General features: G+C 40.1%; 1 protein-coding gene across 1 annotated transcript in view; it reads right to left on the bottom strand.

The window, feature by feature from the left end:
* Nucleotides 1-22,332, bottom strand: part of cdh13 (cadherin 13, H-cadherin (heart)) — a 463,504-nt gene that overhangs the window by 211,363 nt on the left and 229,809 nt on the right. The window contains exon 7 of the mRNA XM_087842806.1: nucleotides 20,438-20,582. Within this exon, the coding sequence (XP_087698932.1) occupies nucleotides 20,438-20,582 (145 nt within the window). The remainder of the gene's footprint in view (nucleotides 1-20,437; nucleotides 20,583-22,332) is intronic.

Raw genomic sequence — 22,332 nt, 5'->3', positions numbered from 1 at the left:
ATCTTTCTTTCATTTTCCTTTTGCTAAGGTCTTATACTACCAAGAATCTGGTATGTGGTAAAGATGAGGGTGTGACCATTTTTAACATCCTTCAGTTAAACAGTTTAGAGCACTTGCAGTATCAATTTTCTGGTTCTGGTGAATTAATTTTGGATGAAACGTAACTGTAACAAACAAATGTAGCGTTTTCTTTTCAAACTTGCTACTGTAGCTACTGTGTGACACGTTATAGGATAGAATGCACCGTAATGTTTATTGGTAAACGTTACAGTAGGATGTGAATCGGTGCCCAAAACACAAGATCAAGTCAGTGGGTTATTTCACTCCAGATAAAGATGATAACAGCAGGTAGTCTCTGTAAACGTTTTTTAAAAACAGAGTTTTGAGAAGCGAAAATAGAAGCGTTATAATGGCTGTGATCGAGCTCATGAATCAATAGAGAGATAATCTAAAGTGGAGAAACTGGAGTAAAAGGAGGATTTTGAGCAATGTTTTCTTGTCAGGGAGGGTGATGGTGATGGAGAGAGATCGGTTAGTTTAGTCCAACTCTGAGTTGTGAAATTGCGTGTTGGTAAGAAGAGCAGGTCCCCGCTGAACCGAAAAGAAGGACAGATAATCAAGCCTGAGTCGATGTGGGACTTTGTGCAGGGCAAAGGAGAGAGGAAATGCTTTAATAGATTAGCAGTAGAGGAATGGCCACTGGGGAGGCCAAGAGTTTAGGTATTGTCACACCTTCAATTCCCAGTCCTCTAAACGCTTTCATACAATTCTGTTTTTAGTCCCTCTGCTTTTAGGGAAGTCACTCTTTTGGAAATTAAGAATAAACACGGGTGTATTATGAGGTAAATACAGAAACTAAAGAGTTGGAAAAGAGAGAAAGAAAGCTGGGTGGGAGAAAGTTGATGCTATTTAGCTTTGGAATGATGCCGGGAACAACGTAAAGCCCGCGAGGGAGCAAAATAATTTTCTCCAAACTACAGAAATGTATTCAAATAAAGCCCTATTCACATATATTCAGATCACATCACTACTGAAAATAAAGGCCGTTTAGAATACAGTTTTTTCCTCTCTGTGGTGTAATGCATATCACTGCCTTTGGTAATTCAAAAGAAGATAGCTCAGTTAAGAAGGCTGAGGAGAATCAATGAAGCCTTACTGTTGAAAAGAGAACAGATGCATATAAATGACTGAATAGTTTCTCGCTAGTGTGGGCCTTGCCTTTCTATCCAGAGACCATAAGCTATTGCACTGGCGCACTTACACGGTGAGGTCCGTACATTTTATTTTTACAGCATAATATTTGCAATTTTCCCTCCTTATGCTGTCGAGATGTAATGAAAGTGCAGAGCTTTAATTCAGCTTTAATTCAAGAGGTTTTATAAAAAGAAAAGTTTTGCATTAGCTGTTTAGGAATTTCAGACACCCTTTTCATTGTGCTCCATTCAAGCACAGTTTTCAGCTGCTGAAGACTAACATAAAAGCAGAGGCCTTGCAGAGCATCTAACGGGAGGACACAAAGCGTTTGTTGATGTTCGTGGGTACTAAATTCAAGCAGTCACTGTTGTGAGCACCTCGGGGTAACCCCCTTTAGTCATTAAAGTGGGTTACTGTGGATCATCTGTGTCCATCTCACTCTATCCTCAGCATCCTCTGTCACACCAGTCCTCTGAATGTCTTCTTTCAACACAGCCACACATCCATCTCCTCGGTGGTCTTCCTCTTTTCATCCTGACAGGCTGATCCATATTCAGCATCCTTAGTCCAACGTATCTACAATCTCAGCCTCTCTAACTCCCCCATCCATCGACCTGAGCTGTCTTACTGATATACTCTTTTCTAATCCTGTCCATTCTTCTCCCATCCAATGAAAACCAGAGCATCTTCAGCTCTGCACCTCCACACATCATACCATGTCTCCAATTATATATCAGTATCAGTTATAAACTCTGCTGCCGTCTTTCTGACACTCATCTCCACCCACGTTTCACGACCTCTTTTATTCACCTCTCTTGTGCGCTGTTTGTTGCTTTGGATGGTCGACCACGGCTATTTATGCTCACTTTCTTTCACTATCTCTACTCCTTGCAGCTTAATTGTGACACCTGTCTACATCTTGTGCATTCTGTCTTGTTTCTACTGACTCTCATTCCTCTGCTCTCCAGATGATACCTCCACCTCTGCAAAGTCTCTTCCACCGGTTCACTTTTCTCACTACAGATCACAATGTAGCCTACAAACATCATAGATATCATCAGAGACTCTTACCTGACCTCATTCGTCAGCCCGTCCATCACTGCTGCAAACAAGGAGTTCATAGCCAATCCCCGAGGTAATCCCACACCCACCTGAACCCGTCTGTGAGTCCTACTGCACACTAGTGCTGCTCAATTAATCGCATTTTAATCTCGATTACGATCTGGGCTTTCAACGATCATTAAAAATGACTGAGCCGATTATTAGCCCCTCCCTCGTGCTTTACTCTCGTGCTGTTCCTTGTGGCAAATCGAGCGCACCTCTCTGCGTTTCGAACACGTGTCACAACAATTAAGAGCAGCGGTCTCCAACCTTTTTTGCGCCACGGACCGGTTTATGCCGACAATATTTTCACGGACCGGCCTTTAAGGTGTCGCGGATAAACACAACAAAATAAAACTAGTACTGGTACCGAAAAAAAGAAGATTTATTCATAACACACGTGAAAAGACCCAGGAAAACCGAGTAAAGGATAAAAACGATAACAAAATAACGCTGAAAACTGATAAAAACCCTGAAAACTATACATTTCACACCTGAGCCTCAACTCTCGCGGCCCGGTACCAAACGACTCACGGACCGGTACCGGTCCGAGGCCCGGGGGTTGGGGACCGCTGATTAAGAGGACCCGAGGGAAGCTCGGAAAGCTAAGCAGAAGTTATTTGGAGAGGAGAGTGACTGCTGTTGGTTGAAAAGAGGTAAAAAAAAAACTTGAGTGGTGTGAAAACATTATGGGTTCAGAGTCAGACGTGGATCAAGTAGACACAGTGTGTAAACTTTGCTACAGTGTCGTAGCTGCACCACAGAGCAACACTGCAAAGTTCACTAAACATAGATGTTTACATTTTTCATTTATTTCTTATATTGCAAACATTTGCACTGTTATCAGTATTTGCACTATTTTATATTATTTTTTAAAGTCATAATTCAACACATTGTTATTGTTAAATAAATATCGTCAAATAATCGAGATCTCAGTGAAAATAATCGTGATTAGCAGCCCTACTGCACACCTCACCATAGTCTCGCTGTCGTGTTCTGCATCAGCCTCATATGCTTCTCTGCCACTCCTGATTCCACCCTGCAGCACCACACTTCCACCCTATCATATTCTTTCTCTAGACCCACAAAGACACACTTTTAAATACCTCTCTATTAACACTCTCAAAGCAAACATCCCGTCTGGAAGGCATGAAGCCGTACTGCTGCACACCGACCATCACCTCACTTCTCAAACGAGCTTCTCAACTCTTTCTAATATCTTCATGGTACGGCTCATCAGTGCTAAAAGGAATCTTTATATTAACCTCCTCAGACCTGAACTCTTTCACAGCAGCATTTTTAATTTCTCTTTGATATTTGGGCTGATTAGGACCTGATGAAACAAAGAATTTGTTTGTTTGTTTGTTTTTTTACCTAATTTTTGTTTCTAAGAAAAATCAGAGCCACATATGAGGATATTCATTTAAAATTTCGATAGAACAGTTGCAGCATAAAGTCCTCGTAAGTGTCTATCAGGCCCTTGTAGAGCAAAATTTAGTATTTTGGTCTAAAAAACCCAAAATGTGATGTCCGCATGTGTGGACGCCAGGTCCTAGGAGGTTAAATATTCTAACAGTCGTGTATAAAAGCAGCTGTAATTCTCAAACAGCGAGTGCTATACTTGTTCAATTAAAGCAAAAAGTCTAATCAAGTCATTTTAATTATTAAGTAGAAAAATATTATTTGTGACACTATATTTAATTTGAATTGAATTTGTTTCTGGAATATTACGTCTTCGTTTGAAACTCTCTGTGATTAAACTCTGAGTAAAGTCATTAAAGAGCTAACATAATACATAAGGCTAAAAGTTGACCAGTCGGGCTTTATTCCTTCATGTGCACGGACGTCCATGAATGCAAAGGAGAGAAAAAGAAGAAACTAATTTATCCTAACACAACAATACCTAGGAGTTAATTGGGCAACAGGCTCTGTAGATACCTTGGACATTAATTTGCCAGGCTTTCTCTGTGTGACAAGCTGATAATGAGGTATTGTGGGACAGCGGGTCACCTGGTAGGGTGGTGGACAGATTGTGCTCCAGCTAACAAAGGTAGAGAGAATAAGAAAGGTAGAGACAGAGACCATAATGGGACAAATGGGCACCATCGTGCTACAAATTACCTGCCAGTGTTGCTGTAATCTCTCAGCTGCATCACTTTCTCTCCTGAATCAATCGCTTTCCTGTTTTCTCTGCGCCCGCCGGCTCCTGTTGGCACCAACTCAACTCTAACTCAACTACTCCACTAGGTTTCCTCAAACTTAGCAATATATTGATTTTATTTTGCTGAAGGTTTTCTAAGGTATGTTGGCAGCACTACTGCCCAACATCGTGCAAAACAGTCGTGACGCAGCAAGAAAAGAGTTTGAGCAAACCCAGCAGACGAGGATGGAAGCAGAGCTCGGAGACGGATTTAATGACCGGGCATCGGGCCGTGCTCTGTGCAGGGCAGAGATGGGCAGTAACGAGTAACGCGTTACTGTAATCTGATTACTTTTTCCAGGTAACGAGTAAAGTAAGGGATTACTATTGCAAAAACGGTAATTCGATTACAGTTACTTTCCCGTAGGAACGCTGCGTTACTGCGTTACTAAAACCGTGATTTTTTGCGAGAATGTCTCATGACAGTGACGTAAGCGAGTGCGACGTTCGTGACAACAGCTGTGTGCAGATCAACAATGGATCATATATCGAGTGCAGAGAGAGTATGAGCGTGCAGCGTTTAAAGCGTGGAAGTACTGACCTTACTTTGAGTTTGATTCCATAAAAAGTGACAAAAACATTAGTGTCCGTTGTGCGTGGGAAGAAAACTTCTTTTTACAGCGAAAAACCCCTAAACTTCCAAACAAGCACCGAGTAGCTACGACGTAATGGGAAACTCACAGAGAAACTCGCGGATTCTTCCACTGACCGCTGCACACCTGCACCAGGGTAACCCTCCGCCTACCCCACTCCTGCTTTACAGGTGAAAATAGAGCAACAGGACCGCTAGTCTGTGACTTTATTTATTTTCTGCTGTGTTTTACTTGCATCTATTTGAAAGACTGAGTGTAAACACAAAAAATATTTATTTTATGAGCTGGAATGTGCAGAAAATAGGTTTAAATGTTAAACTAATTTCTTCCAGTCAGTGAATGTTGCATATAATTAAATTTTGCTTGATGCATAAAGTTAAAAGATTAAAACTAATAAAACAAGTTTTAAAAAGAGACTTTTCCATTTGATTACATTTTGTATGATGATTATGCAGAAAAAGTAGAATTGGGCTGAAAGATCTATCACTTTATCACCTATTCAGGTTGTAAATCGTGTTTTTAAAAAGTAACTAAGTAACTAAGTAATTAATTACTTTTGAAAATAGGTAATCAGTAAAGTAACGGGATTACTTTTTGGGGGAAGTAATCGGTAATTAGTTACTGATTACTTTTTTCAAGTAACTTGACCAACACTGGTGCAGGGTGCAGTCAAAGATGAGTGGCGATGTGACTCCAGATAAGAATTCAACACAAAGCAGATCAGGTCGTGTTTTTGAGTTTGATGTTTCACAATGGTTATGAATGTGTTTGACCTTTTGTATTCATTACTTTAAAACACTGCACAGTAAGGCTTCAGAATAAATATGAGTGGATTTTTGTTTCATTTATTTCAAAACGTTATTACAAGAACTATGTTTCTAAAAGCGAGTGCAGCAGGGAAGACTTCAGTCAAGGATGTATATGTAAGAAAGTCTGAGCTAAAGAGAATTTTATCTCCTTTTGCTGTAGCAGCAGATGAGTCAGATCAGAGTGCCACTGCCTCACCGAGAAGCTCAGGATGAGGAAGAAGTAGGCTCTTCATCTAGATACTTAGCCTTGCTCAGTGGCTCACCCTTAGATATAATTAAAACTTAATAAATCATAAATAAGATTAGTTTGAAGGCACACCTAGAGGTCTATTAGTCACCATGGCAATTCTTTGTTTTCACTGGTTAAGTGCAGACTTATAAAACAAACTGTCAGATAACAAATGTTTCTGATTTATTGTTCACATAAAAAGTAGATAGGAAGGATAAAAAGAGGAGGCGTGCACAGAGGAGGCGAGGAATGATGCAGACAGAAGAGACATCAAATGAGCTACCGAAGAAACGGATCGCACGGCTAAGACAGCGAGCTGGCACAGTTTGTTACACTTCACATTGGTCAGAGGTGAAAAGGAGATCTTGTTGGACGTGCAGGGTCGGCTCCTGCTGCTAAAAATACAAATAATAACAAAGTCGACTGCATTGGTTTTGCTTTTGTTGACTTTGTGTTATGAAAGCCAATTAAAGCAACGATTGAGTGGAACTCCCGTACACCGTCTCACTTATCTGACCTTCATCACCTACACAGTAAATCTGTGTGGAACAGGTAAATCATTCTGGAAGGGACTGTTCAGTTTTATTTTAATATTATTTATGCAATTTTTATTTACACAGCGCCAAACCACAACAGTTGCCTCAAGGTGCATACAGAGAAAAACCCAACAATCATATGACCCCCTATGAGCAGCTCTTTGGCGACAGTGGGAAGGAAAAACTCCCTTTTAACAGGAAGAAACCTCCCAGGCTCAGGAAGGGGCGGGGTCTTCTGCAAATGATAACATTTTTACTCTTAGTCGACTAAAAGCCACATTCAGTGATTCAGCGCTTTGTTCTGTGTCATTTATCACCAACTTCACAATTAGTAGCTGACCTGCTTGACCTGCTTGACCTACTGAGCCACATCCACCCAAATATCCACGACTATTAGATTTATTATAATGTTTTTGAAGCCCCGCATCACATTAATGTCTCATCTATCTGGTTCTGTCTGATGAAAGACTTGCAAACGGTGTTTCATTCAAAAGCTGTGGTTTCTGTTTAAAATGCTGGTGTTCTAAATCAAAATGATGAGCATCAGATGGTCAGCATTATTGCTGTGAGTACTGATGTTATTATTATGATGATATTATTTCATCTAAAGCTTAAAGTACTGATCACAGTGCTCTATATTATTTAGTTTTTCTGTCTCCGCCTTCAGTCTGAAACTATTGTGAATCATTAAAACACAGGTGCTGATTTCGCCTGCTGTGATCAATGTCATCCCTTCACACACCCGCTGATGATATATTTTTCTGATCTCCGTTTCCAGCAGTGGCGTGCTGACAGGCGTCTACTACAGCCGTGAGAGACAACAAACACAGTCACCACATCCTGTGCACCTAGACGATGCTCTGCATCATAGGTTCATAATAAAAGGATCCCTTGGGTGAACTGAGCAAGCGTCTGTGGAGTGATCGAGTGTGCCGGAGAGGGACGAGGTGTAGAAGTCGCACATTTTTATATGTACTTACTTTTCCATGAGTGTGTCTACCTTAGGCAAAATGACAGTTTTACTCTCTTGATATAAAAGATATTTAATTTACCATAACAACTAGGGATGCAACGATACCAATTTTTTCAAACCGATACGATACCGATACTTGGATCTGAGTACTTGCTGATACAGAGTACAAAAACCGATACTTCTACCAAACACACACACACACACAAATGCAATGAATTGGAAGACAGGTTTTATTTTATTCTCTGCCGATAAAAAATTAAATCTTAATAAAAATGACCACAAAAAAATTTCAAGTGAAAAATAAGCACTTCTGTTAAATTATTGCGGAGTCTCCACATTGTAATTTTACAAAATATCACTGAACTATTGGCACTGTCTCGAGCTTTCAGAATAATAAATAAACACTTATGTTTGGAATAAAATAAATACAAATTAGGTTTGAGAATAAAATAAACTTTTAAATTGTTGCACAGTGTCCATATTGTAAACAAACAAACAAAATAATTATTATTAAATAAATAATAAATAAAATAATAATTGGCCCCCTAGTGGCCAATCTAAAAAACTACAACAGAAATGACAAGCCACCCTCTGATTAATGAAATAAGTTGGTATCGGTTAACTTTTACGAGTATGAGTACACACACATTTTACCATATCGGCCCCGATACCCGATACCAGTATCGGTATCCCCGATACCAGTATCGGTATCGGTGCATCCCTAATAACAACTATATATGGCCAATCACATATTATACGGTAATATAATATAAACAATCTATACCAAAGCCCTTTTTACAGGCGATATTTTAATGTGTCCAAGATGGAAAAAGCACATGTGTAGCTAATATTATAATAACGATGGCTCTGAAAGTGTCCCTGTAAGCCATGGCAGCGAGCCAGAGGGAGCAGTGGAAGATGGGACACCGAAATGGAGCAGAGCCATCAATTATGTTATCATTCCTGCTCGTGTGCTGCATGTTTTTGAATCTAATCTCAGAATGTGCTGTGAAAAAGATCTGATGGATTTGTAGATTTACTACATAGTCACATGCAATTACATGTGAAGTGACAGGAGATTCAACCTAAGTTTCTCATCCTTTGGCTAAAGCTCGACTGCATCTGTGTGTCTTTGTGTGTGAGGGATGAGAGCACAGCAGAACAGCAGACCAGAATCAGCCCCCACTCCCTTCACAGCAGGAAATCGGGCCTTAATTACTTGTGATATAAACACAAATTAGTCTGGAACACAGAGATTCAGCTATGAGTAATATCTCCATTTATACCCCATCATGTCCAATTACACAAGATGTATCACCTAGATGTTAGATATAGCCTGTCTGCGTGATGTTGGCAACCAAAGATAAACACAAATTACCAAAAGAACATCACAGCAGTTTTGCAGCAACATTAAATTCCACAAAACTCAAATCTGACGTGTTTCTGCCCGTGAATCCACTAACAGATGCCCGTAATTCTCCAGTGACTCCTAAAGCTCCTGGATGCTACTGGAAACACAGTTTATTACTGCTAAGACTAATTTATACGCAGAGATTTCTTCTGACAGAATGCAATTAATATTAGTCATTTATATTCTCTCCTGCTCATGAAATGCATCTTTTACTTTGTATGTGCCCGTTTAGCACAGATTTTGTACAGAGTTCATGCTGTGACTGATCACGCCTGGAATCTTCTTCCCTTTGTTTGAGCCGTGTGTTAAAATGCTATGATCATCATCATCATTATTATTATTACCTGACTAACTCAAACAACGTTGAGATGCTGTGTAAAATGTAAATATCGTATGCCATCATAGTCCCACAGAGTTTCCACAGATGATATTTTACACTGAGGAACATTAATCTGAGGTTGTTGCACTTTTTTGTAGCTGAACCTCTGAGAAACTCTCCAAGATGTTTTTGTACCCAATCATGTTACTGACCTGTTGCTAACTAACCCAATTAGTTGCTTGTTACTTGTTTCTGTTTCTTTCACTACTGCTGACATTTTCAGCCTTTTTCGCCCCTGTTCTAACTTTTTTGACACGTCGCTGCATCAAAATTCAAAATGAGTATATTTTATAAAGTTTCACTGTTTAAACTTTTATGAGATTTGCAAATCTGTTATTATTATTATCATTATTATTTAACCCTTTAAGACCTACCATAGAACCAAGTCTGCCAGAGCTTATATTATATTTTTACATGCTGTGGAGCCATTTTTGGGAGCATTTCAAGTTGCTATACATCAATACAACCATTACAGCCTAGATTTTAATAATAAGTCTGCATTAAGTGCATAGTAATTACATAAATTGCAAAAAAGTGCAATAAACTACAAAAAATTTGAAAATCGTTTTGTTTTTTTAACATATATTTCTAGTTAGAGAAATTTAAGAGGCTTATCCCTCAAAACTGTAAATACAAAAAAGTTGCACAAAATAGTTTCCCACCACAGGAAATTTATTTTGAGTGTCTTCATAGTTTTATTTTTGAAATACACCAATTTTTATACACTGCAGGAAAAACGAAAATAAATATTATAATGCAAATTTGCAAAAAAGCAGCATATGCATCAAAATAAACTATTTCCAGCAGTGCAATATGAGTCCTAAGCATCCCAGAAACCACACAGAAAGTCATAAAGTCAAACATAACTTTTAAAAACACCAGTATAGGCTCATGAGGCCCTGATGGTAAAAAACTACATTTCCGCAAAATGACGTCACTGCCGGTTTCGGGCAGGTCATGGCGGACATGCAAAAGTTTGCGCTGACGTCTATTCCAATGTAGGAAGTGTTATGAACAGCTGATCGGATCAGCAAAGCGTGTTTCTGGAATATTATGTTTTTGTTGCTGCAAGTGCTTTTTATGCAGTTTTTGCAAAGCTATATGTGGAAGGAAACTGTGACCGAGGACAAGCTGATGGCATAAGATGTAAGTACAACTCCTCCGGTTTCATATGCAAAAAAATTATTGCGCTAGCTCACGTGGTTGCAGTGCTACCGGGATTTAAAAATAGTTACGCAAAACAGAGCGTGCTGCTCTGACCGGCTTTAAAGGGTTAAAAGAGAATCAAAGCCTAACCCTAAACGTTGGGTTTGATGTTCACGTTGACTATGTAATGTTGTGACGTCCGGTGAAAATCACCAAAACAAACACCTGTGTTTAATCTGTAATTTCAAAAGAGACATTTAAGGCTCACTGTACATGTACTGATGGACCGTAATTTAAGATCTCAGTTGTAACAAACACTGTATCCTACTGGGTTCACATCTTGGCTCTCATTTTACCCGCAGTCTGATCATTTATGGTACTCAAGTAATTTACTTACATCCTAAATAAATATAGGATCTACTCTGTATACAGTGCAGAAACTATCAATAAACCCAAAAATCATGCAAAATTAAAAATAACATTTTACATCAAATTTAGCAGCACTGGGTTCACAGAGATGGTTAATGTTGAGAACCGGTTCTTGTAGAGAATCGGTGCTCGTTAGTCTCCCTCCCTATCGATCCCGCTTATCGGTTCTTGCCCTCTCTCTACGATCAGCTGATTTCAGTCTACAGCGTGGATATGGACATTACTTTTATTTTTATTGCACAAAAGACTGCGAGCGCGATGGTAAACTGAAGACTGCTCCAGAACAGAAACGACGGCATTATACTGTTAACACAACTTTGGATCTTGCCAAGCAACCTGCACAGACAGCATGCTAACGCTAAGCTAGCTAAGAACCCAGAGTGATGTTAAAGCTGAATAAACGCTGACCCCAGACCGGCGCCGTGATGAAGCGAGCCAAATTTGTTTGAATGTGAGGGATTACACAACCTACATACCAAACTCAGATGTCTGTTCTGGCAAGCATCCACATTGAAGCTCGTACATGTTTGTGAAGTGAAGCATAAACTTAGTGTGGGTGTGAAAATCCCAACAACAAATAACACCATTATCATGCAACTATTAACTCTCTCATTCGCAGCCTTGTAAAATCTGCATATTAATTTACCACCAAAAACAGTCGTGTATGAATGTGCTACTACTCCTGTGAGGGCGACATTCTTTACCATTAACAGCGCCTCGCTGTTCTGGAAATTTCTGAGGCTTTCATTTCTAAGTAATTGTTGTTTTGGGGGACAGATCTGCATTCGTTAGACGGCGCAGCTCTGTCAGACAGACAAACTGCAGAATGTCCGGTCTAGCTGGCCGGGAGCAAGACTGTTGGAGTGGTAACCACTTGGCGTGACATTTTTTTCTTTTTTACTTCACCAGCTCAGAGATTCAGAGATTCAGATAGGGGGAGTCTGGGTTAACAAGAATGAAATGAAGAGTAAATCAAAATGCAAAAACCAAAACAAAATCAGAAAACCTCAAAAAGAAGAAAGAAAGTAAACTAATTTAAACAGATTTGAAAAGCAAAGAGACAGCGAAACTGTTTAAGCGCGTTACTGTGCACACAGCTCGAGAGAATGTAGAGAAAATGATAATGTGGAATAAAAACAAAAGATGGTGAGTGGAGGAGTAAACACAGAGTTAGGAGAGGGCTTGCCAGCAGACCCAGGCATTGGCTGTTTTTGTTATCGGTTTGCACAGAAATGTCAGAGCGCTGTGACATCCTCCCCTACAGCTTCCCCTGCTGCCCAGCCACTACTCTGCACACACATACCGTGTAGGAGCACATGCACTCTTATTCACACAACCTCATGCATGCACTGCAACATGACACAAATATCGCTTTCATTATTCCCTCACACATGCCTGCAGGGCCGAGGCTTTGTTTGTAATGTAGGAAAGATAGCAAACATTGTCGCTGAAAAAAAAAGGGGCTTGAAGGTCAATATTTGGCATGACCACCTTTTTCTTGAACAATGCTTAAAGTCTCTTAGGCAAGCTTGTAATCTATTTAAGTATTCTTCAGGAATACCTCTCCGGGTTTCTTGAAGGACGTTCCAAAGCCTTATTGGAGGCCCGTTATTCGATTCTCCGTCAAGATGATCCTACACTGCTCCGGTAACGTTAATGTCCGAGCTCTAAGCAGAGCATCTGCTGTGTGCTGATCTGTCCAGGTATGCATTTACTGCATCGGCAATTGCTATGCTGAAAGCTTTTTGCAATCCAAAGCTTTCCAGATGATGTTGGACACTCATGCTAACAATGATTAGAACTAAAAGCAACTTTTGCCACTGATTTTCAGTCTAGTTCTTAGTCTGGCAGGCTTCATGTCAGGGCGCTCCTTTGTTTATGTGTTAGTTTTCTGTTTCCTGTGTATGTCTTTTGTTGTGTCTGTGCCTCGTTCCTCTTATCTGTTTCCATTAGGGCTGCCACAAACGATTATTTTGATAGTCGACTAGTCACCGATTATTTTTGCGATTAGTCGACTAATCAGATCATCATCCATTCGACGTAAAACTACAGCTTATTGCAGCAGCAGCATCTGCTCTTATATAACTATCATTAGCTTACAGCTTTAAGTGGTTAAGGTATGTGCTAACTAAAAATAAAGACAAGATGATAGTTTATTAAATTTGAATGAAATGTGCAGATTGTTTCGGTGAAGTTTAATAAACTCCTTGCTATCTAAAATATAACAGGACACCGGAGTAAATTCAGAGCATCTCACACTTCTGATAATCAGCTGTCTGCTTGATGTTTATTCAGCTGTGTAAAAACTATAACTTTAATCTCAGCCAAACCGATTTACTCAGGAACAAATAAAATACTGAAAAAAGTCAAACAATAACATTTTAAGGTATCTAAGTGACTTATATATCATGTTTAACCTGAGTAGTGAAAGACGGCGGTGGGTTTGAAAACGATTTGCCGGGAGTCCGGTGTTCTCACGGCTCTAGTGAGCCTAGCCCCCGGCTAGCTATCGAGCTAGTGGGTAACAGACGTCTCCGAAAACGTCGGAGCGCTTTTGAAAATATGTGGTGTCTTGATAAACTGAGCAGATATTTGAGGTTTACACAGCTACATTCTCGCCTGAAAATATGTTAAACGTTTATTTTGTGACCCAGAAAGAATAATAAGAGTAATATTAAAACTAACTAGCTGCCGCCATTGTTGGAAACTGAGCTGGGCTGCGCTATGAATTCTGGGACACTGCTTCTTCTTCTTCGGGGTTTAACGGCAGCTGGCATCCTTATACATGCAGTGCTGCCATCTTCTGTTTCAGTCCGTTATTACACTCTTAAATCCTACTACTTATTCCTGCGTCTTTTGTGATCTTACAAAGCTTCAAACGACACGTCGACTATTAAATCAGTCGTCGACAATTTTGATAGTCGACGTAATCGTGGCAGCCCTAGTTTCCATGTTCCTCTGCTTGTGTATCGTTCCGTCTCCTCAGTCTGTTATGTGTTTCCTGTCTGCGTTTTCCATGTCATGTGTTGTCACAGTCTTCATCTCATTACGTTTCCTGTTTTATTTTGACAGTCTCGTGTTTGCATGTTCAGTGTGTTTAGTTTCGTTTCCCCCGTGGCGTCGTGTTCATTTGCGTCGGCTGTGTTTGCACTTCCCTTATTACCCTGCTGTGTCTTTGTTCAGTGTCAGGTTGTCTGTTGTCTTTTGCGCCATGTCTCCATGTTCCAGGTATCTGTGTGGCCATGTTTATATTTAGCTTTCCCAGTTTAGGTTATTGTTTGTGCATCGCTTTGTATTTCTCCTTCAGCCATAATAAACAGCTGGTTTTCACTTAACATTACGTTTGTTTCCAGCTTTGTTTTGTCTGCATTTGTCTCCTCTGTTCTCCACTTTAGGAATCTCGGGACTCACCTTGTTTCTCCAAAAAGTATTGGGTCTTTTCTTTAGATATATTAGCCTTCTTCAGTTTGTCACACAGGTTCTGTATGAGTGATTTCCTTATTTAGCAGTAACAAAGCCTTGGTGTGGTGCAATTACAGTCATCGTAAAAAACTTGTGATTAATCACATGATTTAACACGGGGCTTTTTTGGCTTTTTCCCTTTTATAGATGAAATCACTTAAAATTATATTTTGTATTTAATTTGTCTTTGTCTAATATGAAAAGTTGTTTTATGATCTAAAACATGTAATTGTACATTCTAATATGTAAAAAACTAAGAAATCTGAAAGACTGCAAATACTTTTTCATGGTCTGTTTATGAAACCACAGATAAATATCCCCCTTGAATCTTATAGAGCTTATTAACATCCTTCATTGGATTCTTTATTGTTTGAGTTTATGTCCAGTAACTTCACTGTTGGATATAATGCTCTCTATTCTCACGGCATTTTCTTCTTTGTCCAATAAGAAAAAAAAGAAAAGACATTTTATTGGTGGCCCGCTGCCCCCTTTTATGGTGCTCAACCACTTTTCAACTAAAATGACAAGAAAGAAAGAAAAAGCCAGAGAGAAGCGTGTGCACCTTAGTGCACTTAAAGCAGTGCAATAATCATTAACACATTTTTTTTTGTGTTTTTGCTTCACAATCTGCAGTTAATGACCACCAGACATATAAAAGGATCAACCGGCTGAATGTAGGAACTGAATGACTGATTTATCGTAAACACATCAATAAGGCTGAGCTGACATGTTGAATAAGTAAACTGTTCAGGAGATTTGCAGGCATATGTTAAAAAAACGTCTTCAGAACCGCATCCTTCATCTTATCGCTGAGCTCAATTAAGCCTGGCATCCATGGCAACTACAGCACAAAGGAGCTGTCACATCACACTGGAAATAAAATCAGTTTATCTACTTTGGTTTATTCAGACAGGCACTTTTTTTTAAAGAATACGCAATAATTTAATTGCATTTTAAATTTGATCAAGCGGAGCTGCGAGATGGTTTCTAACAGATGATGTCAGAGCTGACCCAGTAAGCATTTTTAAATGATATTTCCTGGCACTGAAAAGTCAAAGTAAACCTGCCTGCTCATCCAACTCATCTCTAAAAGCTAGTACGATGTGATGGTTCCAGGGTTATATGAGCTCGTGCACCCAGTGGGGCAAACCAATTAAGGTTTTCCTGCCTGTCATATTTCCTATTTAATTCCCATAGGCTACTGGTGCCGCTAATGGTGCCGCTACTGGTGCTGCTAATGGTGCCGCTAATGGTGCTGCTACTGGTGCCGCTACTGGTGCTGCTACTGGTGCCGCTAATGGTGCCGCTAATGGTGCTGCTAATGGTGCTGCTACTGGTGCTGCTAATGGTGCTGCTAATGGTGCTGCTACTGGTGCCGCTAATGGTGCCGCTACTGGTGCTGCTACTGGTGCCACTAATGGTGCCGCTACTGGTGCTGCTAATGGTGCCGCTACTGGTGCCGCTAATGGTGCCGCTACTGGTGCCGCTACTGGCTCAGACATATACAGTACAGGGTGTATCAACAAGAGCCCATTTTCAAAAGTCTGTATTTTTTTATTTCAAGTACTGGACATTTCTGGTGAATTTTAAAATACGTAGCAGGATATTTCCTGCAAAGGTTCACAAGTGCTCAGTGTATGTCCCTCTGGACACATGAGATATGTCCGTACAATAATCAAACTCTGCCTATAAGTTGTGAGCAGGTCTGAAGTCACTACAGCCACTGGTGTTGTTATGCTACCAATACCGGCAACCACGTGAACCTCACGAATCCTCTCTTTCTAGCTACGTGTTTGAGTTATTGGTGATGAATAGCTGTGAATTAAAGCACTCTGGAATATGATACAATACAATTTTATTTATATAGCACATTTAAAAAACCACAGGTATGCCAAAGTGCTTCACAGAACGAGTTAGAGTGATAATAAATACAAATACAAAACACAAAATACAAATAAAATATACTAACAGGGGGGTGACAAAACTAACCAATAATACAGCAGACATAGTAGGCACAACCCGAAAGGGTTAATAAAGCGAAAAAGATAACTTACAGTACACCAGAAGCAAACAAAAAGTTTTTAATCGAGATTTAAAAGATTGAATTGAATCAGACGCCCGAATAGCTCGAGGGAGATTATTCCAGAGGTAGGGTGCATGATTATTGTGTTTGATGCACCCTGAGTTTGTACAGAGTGGGCAGAGAAACATACAGTGACATGTAGACACCTCACACAGACACATGCATCACTGTAATTACTGAAAAAAGCCACAAGCAACTGACACAGCGTCGAGACCTTCTCAGCCTTAGAAACCACATCGTGAAAATTTAGCAAAATAAGACAGCAAAACAAACAAAGGCATCCAATTATTTGGTATTTTCTTGACATCAGAGCTCAACAGTGAGACGTTTGACATGATTTCTGACATCAAAATGCGCTTTTGTTTTGACTGTATTATTCTAACAGGATTTAACTGTGCAGTTTGTCAGCCTATTATCTCGTTCTGTACAGCCCGTAATGACATGCTGTTGCTTACCAAATGTATACCGTTGCATAAGCAACGTCTGCATTAGCAATTCATAACACAAGTCAGCATGAAGTTGTCAACAGCTCAAAACGTCTCTGTGGGAAGCCGTGTGTGTGTGTGTGTGTGTGTGTGTGTGTGTGTGTGTGTGTGCGTCTCCTGTGCCTGTTGACTCATCCATCTTATCCGTGAAGCTCTGTTGGTGATTAAGGTGTTTAGGAGTTTGCTTTTTGTGTTCACACCGTCAGAACAAACACAGTGAGAAGCATCGTGTATTTATTTTACCATTTGTTCTTCTAATTAGGGCTGGGCGATATGGCCTAAAATTCATATCGCGATATAATTTGAAGCATGTGCGGTAACGATATATATCACGATATGTTCTTTTCTTCTGTATAACGTATTTTCCACACTATAAGGCACACTTAAAATCCTTTAATGTTCTCAAAAATCGAGAGTGTGCCTTATGTATGAATTCTGGTTGTGCTTACTGACCTCGAACCGATTTGGGCAGAAATCTGTTAAAAAATGTTTTAGTACAACTTTGGTAAGCCGCACTGCTTGATGGATTGTCAGAGCATTACGGCTGCCGTAGTGAGGAGCTTCACGGAGTATTCTGGGTCCTAAACTCCGTCTTCTTCAGTTCCCAAAGTCAAACGAACATTGAGAGTTAAAAACGGTCTAAATTCTTTCATCTTTAATAAAATCATCAGCGTTGCTGCTTTACCAGGTGTAACAATTAAGTTTAACATCCATGCGTCCATGAAAATAGAATTTATTAACTTTAACAGGAAGTTAGCTCGCTAGTTTCCACCTAAACATTTCATACCATGTTCTGACAGAGATTTTTGAAACTAATTCAAACGTACAGCTCTGCTACCACTTCCAACATAAATGAAGACAGAAAACTAAACAGCAGTGGCGTTTGCAGGGTTACTGAAGTTGGACTAGCTGGTATATAATGTTGTGCTACGTGATTGCTAGCGACACAGCTATGTTAGCATAACATTAGCACAGTGAAGCTATGTTAGCATAACATTAGCATAGTGAAGCTGGAGGATGAACGCCAACTTTTTTTCCACTCGATAAAAGTTAACGTGAGGGATTCTGGTGGTCAGGGACAAATGCAATCGCATAGCAGGATGCTATACACGGGGCAAACTTCAGTCAGGAGAACAACTGAGATTATTCATCCACAATACGAGGTTAGTTATTAATATACTGCAACAACATGGGAATAGAGCAGCTGCAGAGAATTCAACATTAATGAATCAATGTTACGGAAGTGGAGGAAGCGCAGTTTTTGGCTTTCCCCATATTTCAAAAGTGCTTCATCTCTTTGCTATGAATGTCGGCACAATTTGCAGATGATAATGGTTTTAGCCGCTGCGATGCTTTAGACCAAAACAGGCAAAACAGGCTATCGCTATCGCGATAGAGCAATATAGTCAAAATCTCTATCGTTGGCCAAATTTATATCGTTTCTATCACCCCTACTTCTAATCATATAACTTTATATTTTACATTGACTGCATTCCTCCCAGAGGGTCTGTAGGTGTATACCTGCCCAACAGGGACACACGAGCATCATCAGCACCATGGACAGCGCAACTATGACAGCTGAAAACACATTATGACTTGGAAGAAAACACTTTGCTCGTATGAACTGACACAAGTAAAAGAAACAATAGTCGCTCCTGTTGGTCTTCAGAAAGCAGAGCATCCATCTGTGAAAGTTTGAAACAGCTTAAGTAACCCACTTTTATGTGACATAAATTGAAATGTGTTCACTACAATAAAGCATTTAACGCCCAAACAAAACTTGGCAGAACGCACCAAAAGACATTTTGTGCAAAATGCCACCACCTCCGCAAATTATTGCCTATGAATCATGTTCTATATAACCCGTGAAGAAAAAACAATGTTTTTAATCTGAAGTTTCAGCTTCATGCATAGACATCCTGCATTTCTATGCAGTTGGCAGAAGGTGAGCAAAATAGGACTTTTTGAAATCCTGTACGTTTGAGCTGCATTTATTTATATTCTGGGCTCGAAGTGCGAAGCTGTCACATTAAAAAAACAACAGTTATAGCAGTGACAGCAGCTCAGAGAACGGGAAAGGAAGCGACGGTGACAAAGTGACAAATACATCTAAGAGAATATCAACATTTACACCAGAAGTCAAAGGTGAAGAGCTTTCATAAAGGCTCTGCCAGCCATGCCTCGAAATGATTTATTTTGAAACGCTTGACCATGAGATGTTCGCAGAGATGGGAAGAGAATTTACTGCAACAGCTGCAAAGTCTATAACAGATGTGACAAGATCACATTTCAAGTAACTACATTTAAAAATATAACATAAATAATTCACCAAATGACCTGAATAATTATCTTAATTTCCTAGAAACTCTTGTTTGGCTTATTACACACATAATGAAAATTCTGATAAAGTAGAGAAAGTCACAATATTTGAATTTGCTGTTTAACACTCTCAATACCAACAATAATACACTACAGAGAGCCTGTGCAACCAACAAGATTCATTTCACTTAAATGTCCTTTATTTGTCTGTCTCTGTTTCCAAGGATACCATTACCCAAAAAGTGCTGCCAAACTATGTAAATGTTGTAAAAACAAAACAAAACTCTGTTATCATATCTGTATTGCGATGTGTATAAATATGAAAACAACAATACTTGAATTCATACAAACAGTAGCACAGAAGTGATGATGTGAAACCACCTGACAAAGTTCACTGCTTTCGCTAATGATATTGGACTTTATGTGATTTTATAATTAACCCTGGAGAACCAATGGGGTCAGAGCCGACCCCATTGGTTTTCTAGGGAAACCAAAGGGATCAAATTTGACCCCATTGGTTTTCTAGGGAAACCAATGGGATCAAATTTGACCCCATGGGTTTTCTAGGGAAACCAATGGGATCAAATTTGACCCCATGGGTTTCCCTAGAAAACCAATGGGGTCAGAGCCGACCCCATTGGTTTTCTAGGGAAACCAATGGGATCAAATTTGACCCCATTGGTTTTCTAGGGAAACCAAAGGGATCAAATTTGACCCCATTGGTTTTCTAGGGAAACCAATGGGATCAAATTTGACCCAATGGGTTTTCTAGGGAAACCAATGGGATCAAATTTGACCCCATTGGTTTCCTTAGAAAACCAATGGGGTCAAATTTGACCCCATGGGTTTCCCTAGAAAACCAATGGGGTCGGCTCTGACCCCATTGGTTCTCCAGGGTTAAGGTTAGCAATGTGATACTGACTCTGCCACAAACCACACAGCTCAGGATAGAAGTATAAACGTCATCAACACAACCTTTTCTTGCTGCAGATCATAGAACATGTCAAGTGTAACAGCCACACTATGTGTAACATTGTGGCTAGTTAAACCCATTTAGACCTCAGTTCTGTCCCTCAACAGTCACCTACCTGTAGGGGATCCCTCCAGCACCTCTCCTGTGTACCGTGGTTCTTTGAAGATGGGACGGTTGTCATTTTGGTCAATGACATTAATCCTGAATACTTGTGGTCCCTCGATAAGGTTCCCACTGTAGTCTGTGGTCGATACCTCCAGCTGTGTGAAAGAACAGAAAGACGAGTTAAAGACATTTTGTTTTCCAGTTGTCGACTCACTTTTATTTAGAGCGTTCTTCATAAAAACTGCAGGTAAGCTCAAATGATGTGCTGTTGTCTCACCGCTCTTTAAATAAAAAGCCATTTGTCAGTATCCACTAGAAATTAAAAATAAAAATAGAAAAGAAAAAAATAGCTAGATAAATAAACAAAAACAAAACATTATCCACTGATTTCCATTTCATTGAGTAAAATAAGCATCTGGTCCCCTACAACCCAGAGGAAACCACAGTTTCCCCCAGGAAGAGAAATGCTGATTAGGACACAAATACCATCATCCCCACAATCACAGAGGTGGAAACATTACTTTGGGGCTGTTTACCTACTGAGGGGCCGATGGATTCAGCCATGAACCATAACATTGAGGATGAGAACCTCCTTCTTTCAGCCAGAACACTGGATTTAGGATTTAGAGAGTTTCTGTCAGGAGCAGTGAGACACGTTTCCTTAGATGAGTGCAAACCTGGTGACCAACTTCAAGACACATCCTGCCCCGTGACAAAGGCTTCTCCATGAATACCAAGTGTTGCTTTATTTGGGGATCAAATGCTTATTTCACCTAATGGCTTGCAGTCCACTGTGGCCTCTTTCTTCTATGACTATATATGTTGTATTCTTTGTGAGCACTCACAAAAACACCTACATAAGACATAAGACAAAGACTGATAACATATAAGACTTATTCTGTACTCATTTAGTTTACCTCCTCTACCTCACTGAGGGATCTTGTATTGGCCTACATTAAATATTAATGTTTGCAGTTTTCCTTATGCTGCAGTATTTCTTGTGATTCAAGTGTAGCACGTACTTCAGACCCAGCAACACACTCAGACAGAAACTGGTTCACCCGAAAGACAAAACTCCTAAACACAAACTTAACAATGTGGTGTTTGCTGTACAGCAGCGAGGAATGCCCAGACCTCTACATCGGAGAGACCAAACAGCCACTTCACAAGCGCATGGCACAACATAGAAGAGCCACCTCCACAGGACAAGACTCAGCATCCATCTGCATCTTAAGGTCAAAGGTCACTCTTTCGAGGATGCCAATGTTCACATTTTGGACAGAGAGGACAGATGGTTTGAAAGAGGAGTGAAAGAAGCATCTATGTCCACTGTGAGCGACCATCTTTGAACTGTCTGCCATCTATAATCCAGTTTTGAGTTCCCTCCCAGACGCCTTAACGCCCACTCACATCCTGGGCCATCTGACCTCAGGAAGTCACATGATAGGGTGGGGCCAGGTTTCACAACGAGCTCACCTGAAACTCTGGCTGATTGGGACCCACACCCAGTTTCACACCTTCGCTCATGTGATTAGAGGATCATCAGGGGGTCCTTTTGTCCCTCTGTGGGGGGACACTCCCACTAGGTTTAAATCTGGGACTCCCCACCATTTGACCTTAGAACTGAAGAAGCTTCTCGGATGAAGGTGAAACGTCTTCAAGCAACTTAAAGAAGTCCAGACGCTTTTCTTTCCAAGCTCCTTAGACTACGATGACCTGGATGACTGAGAACCTTCACAGACATATGCTAAGAAACAGAATTACGATGCTAGCACGGCAGTTTTTAGCAGGTGATAGCATGCTAACATTAATTAGCACTAAATCCAAATGTACAAATGTAGGTGAGGCTTCAGGGCATTTCGTTGACTTTGGCGGTATTTTATCAAAGGTGGACGCCAAATACAC

The sequence above is a fragment of the Neolamprologus brichardi genome, chromosome 7 (assembly GCF_056152115.1).
Source record: "Neolamprologus brichardi isolate AB-2024 chromosome 7, ASM5615211v1, whole genome shotgun sequence".
In the NCBI taxonomy this organism is placed as follows: Eukaryota; Metazoa; Chordata; class Actinopteri; order Cichliformes; family Cichlidae; genus Neolamprologus; species Neolamprologus brichardi.
This window is presented reverse-complemented; position numbering and strand designations above follow the sequence as displayed.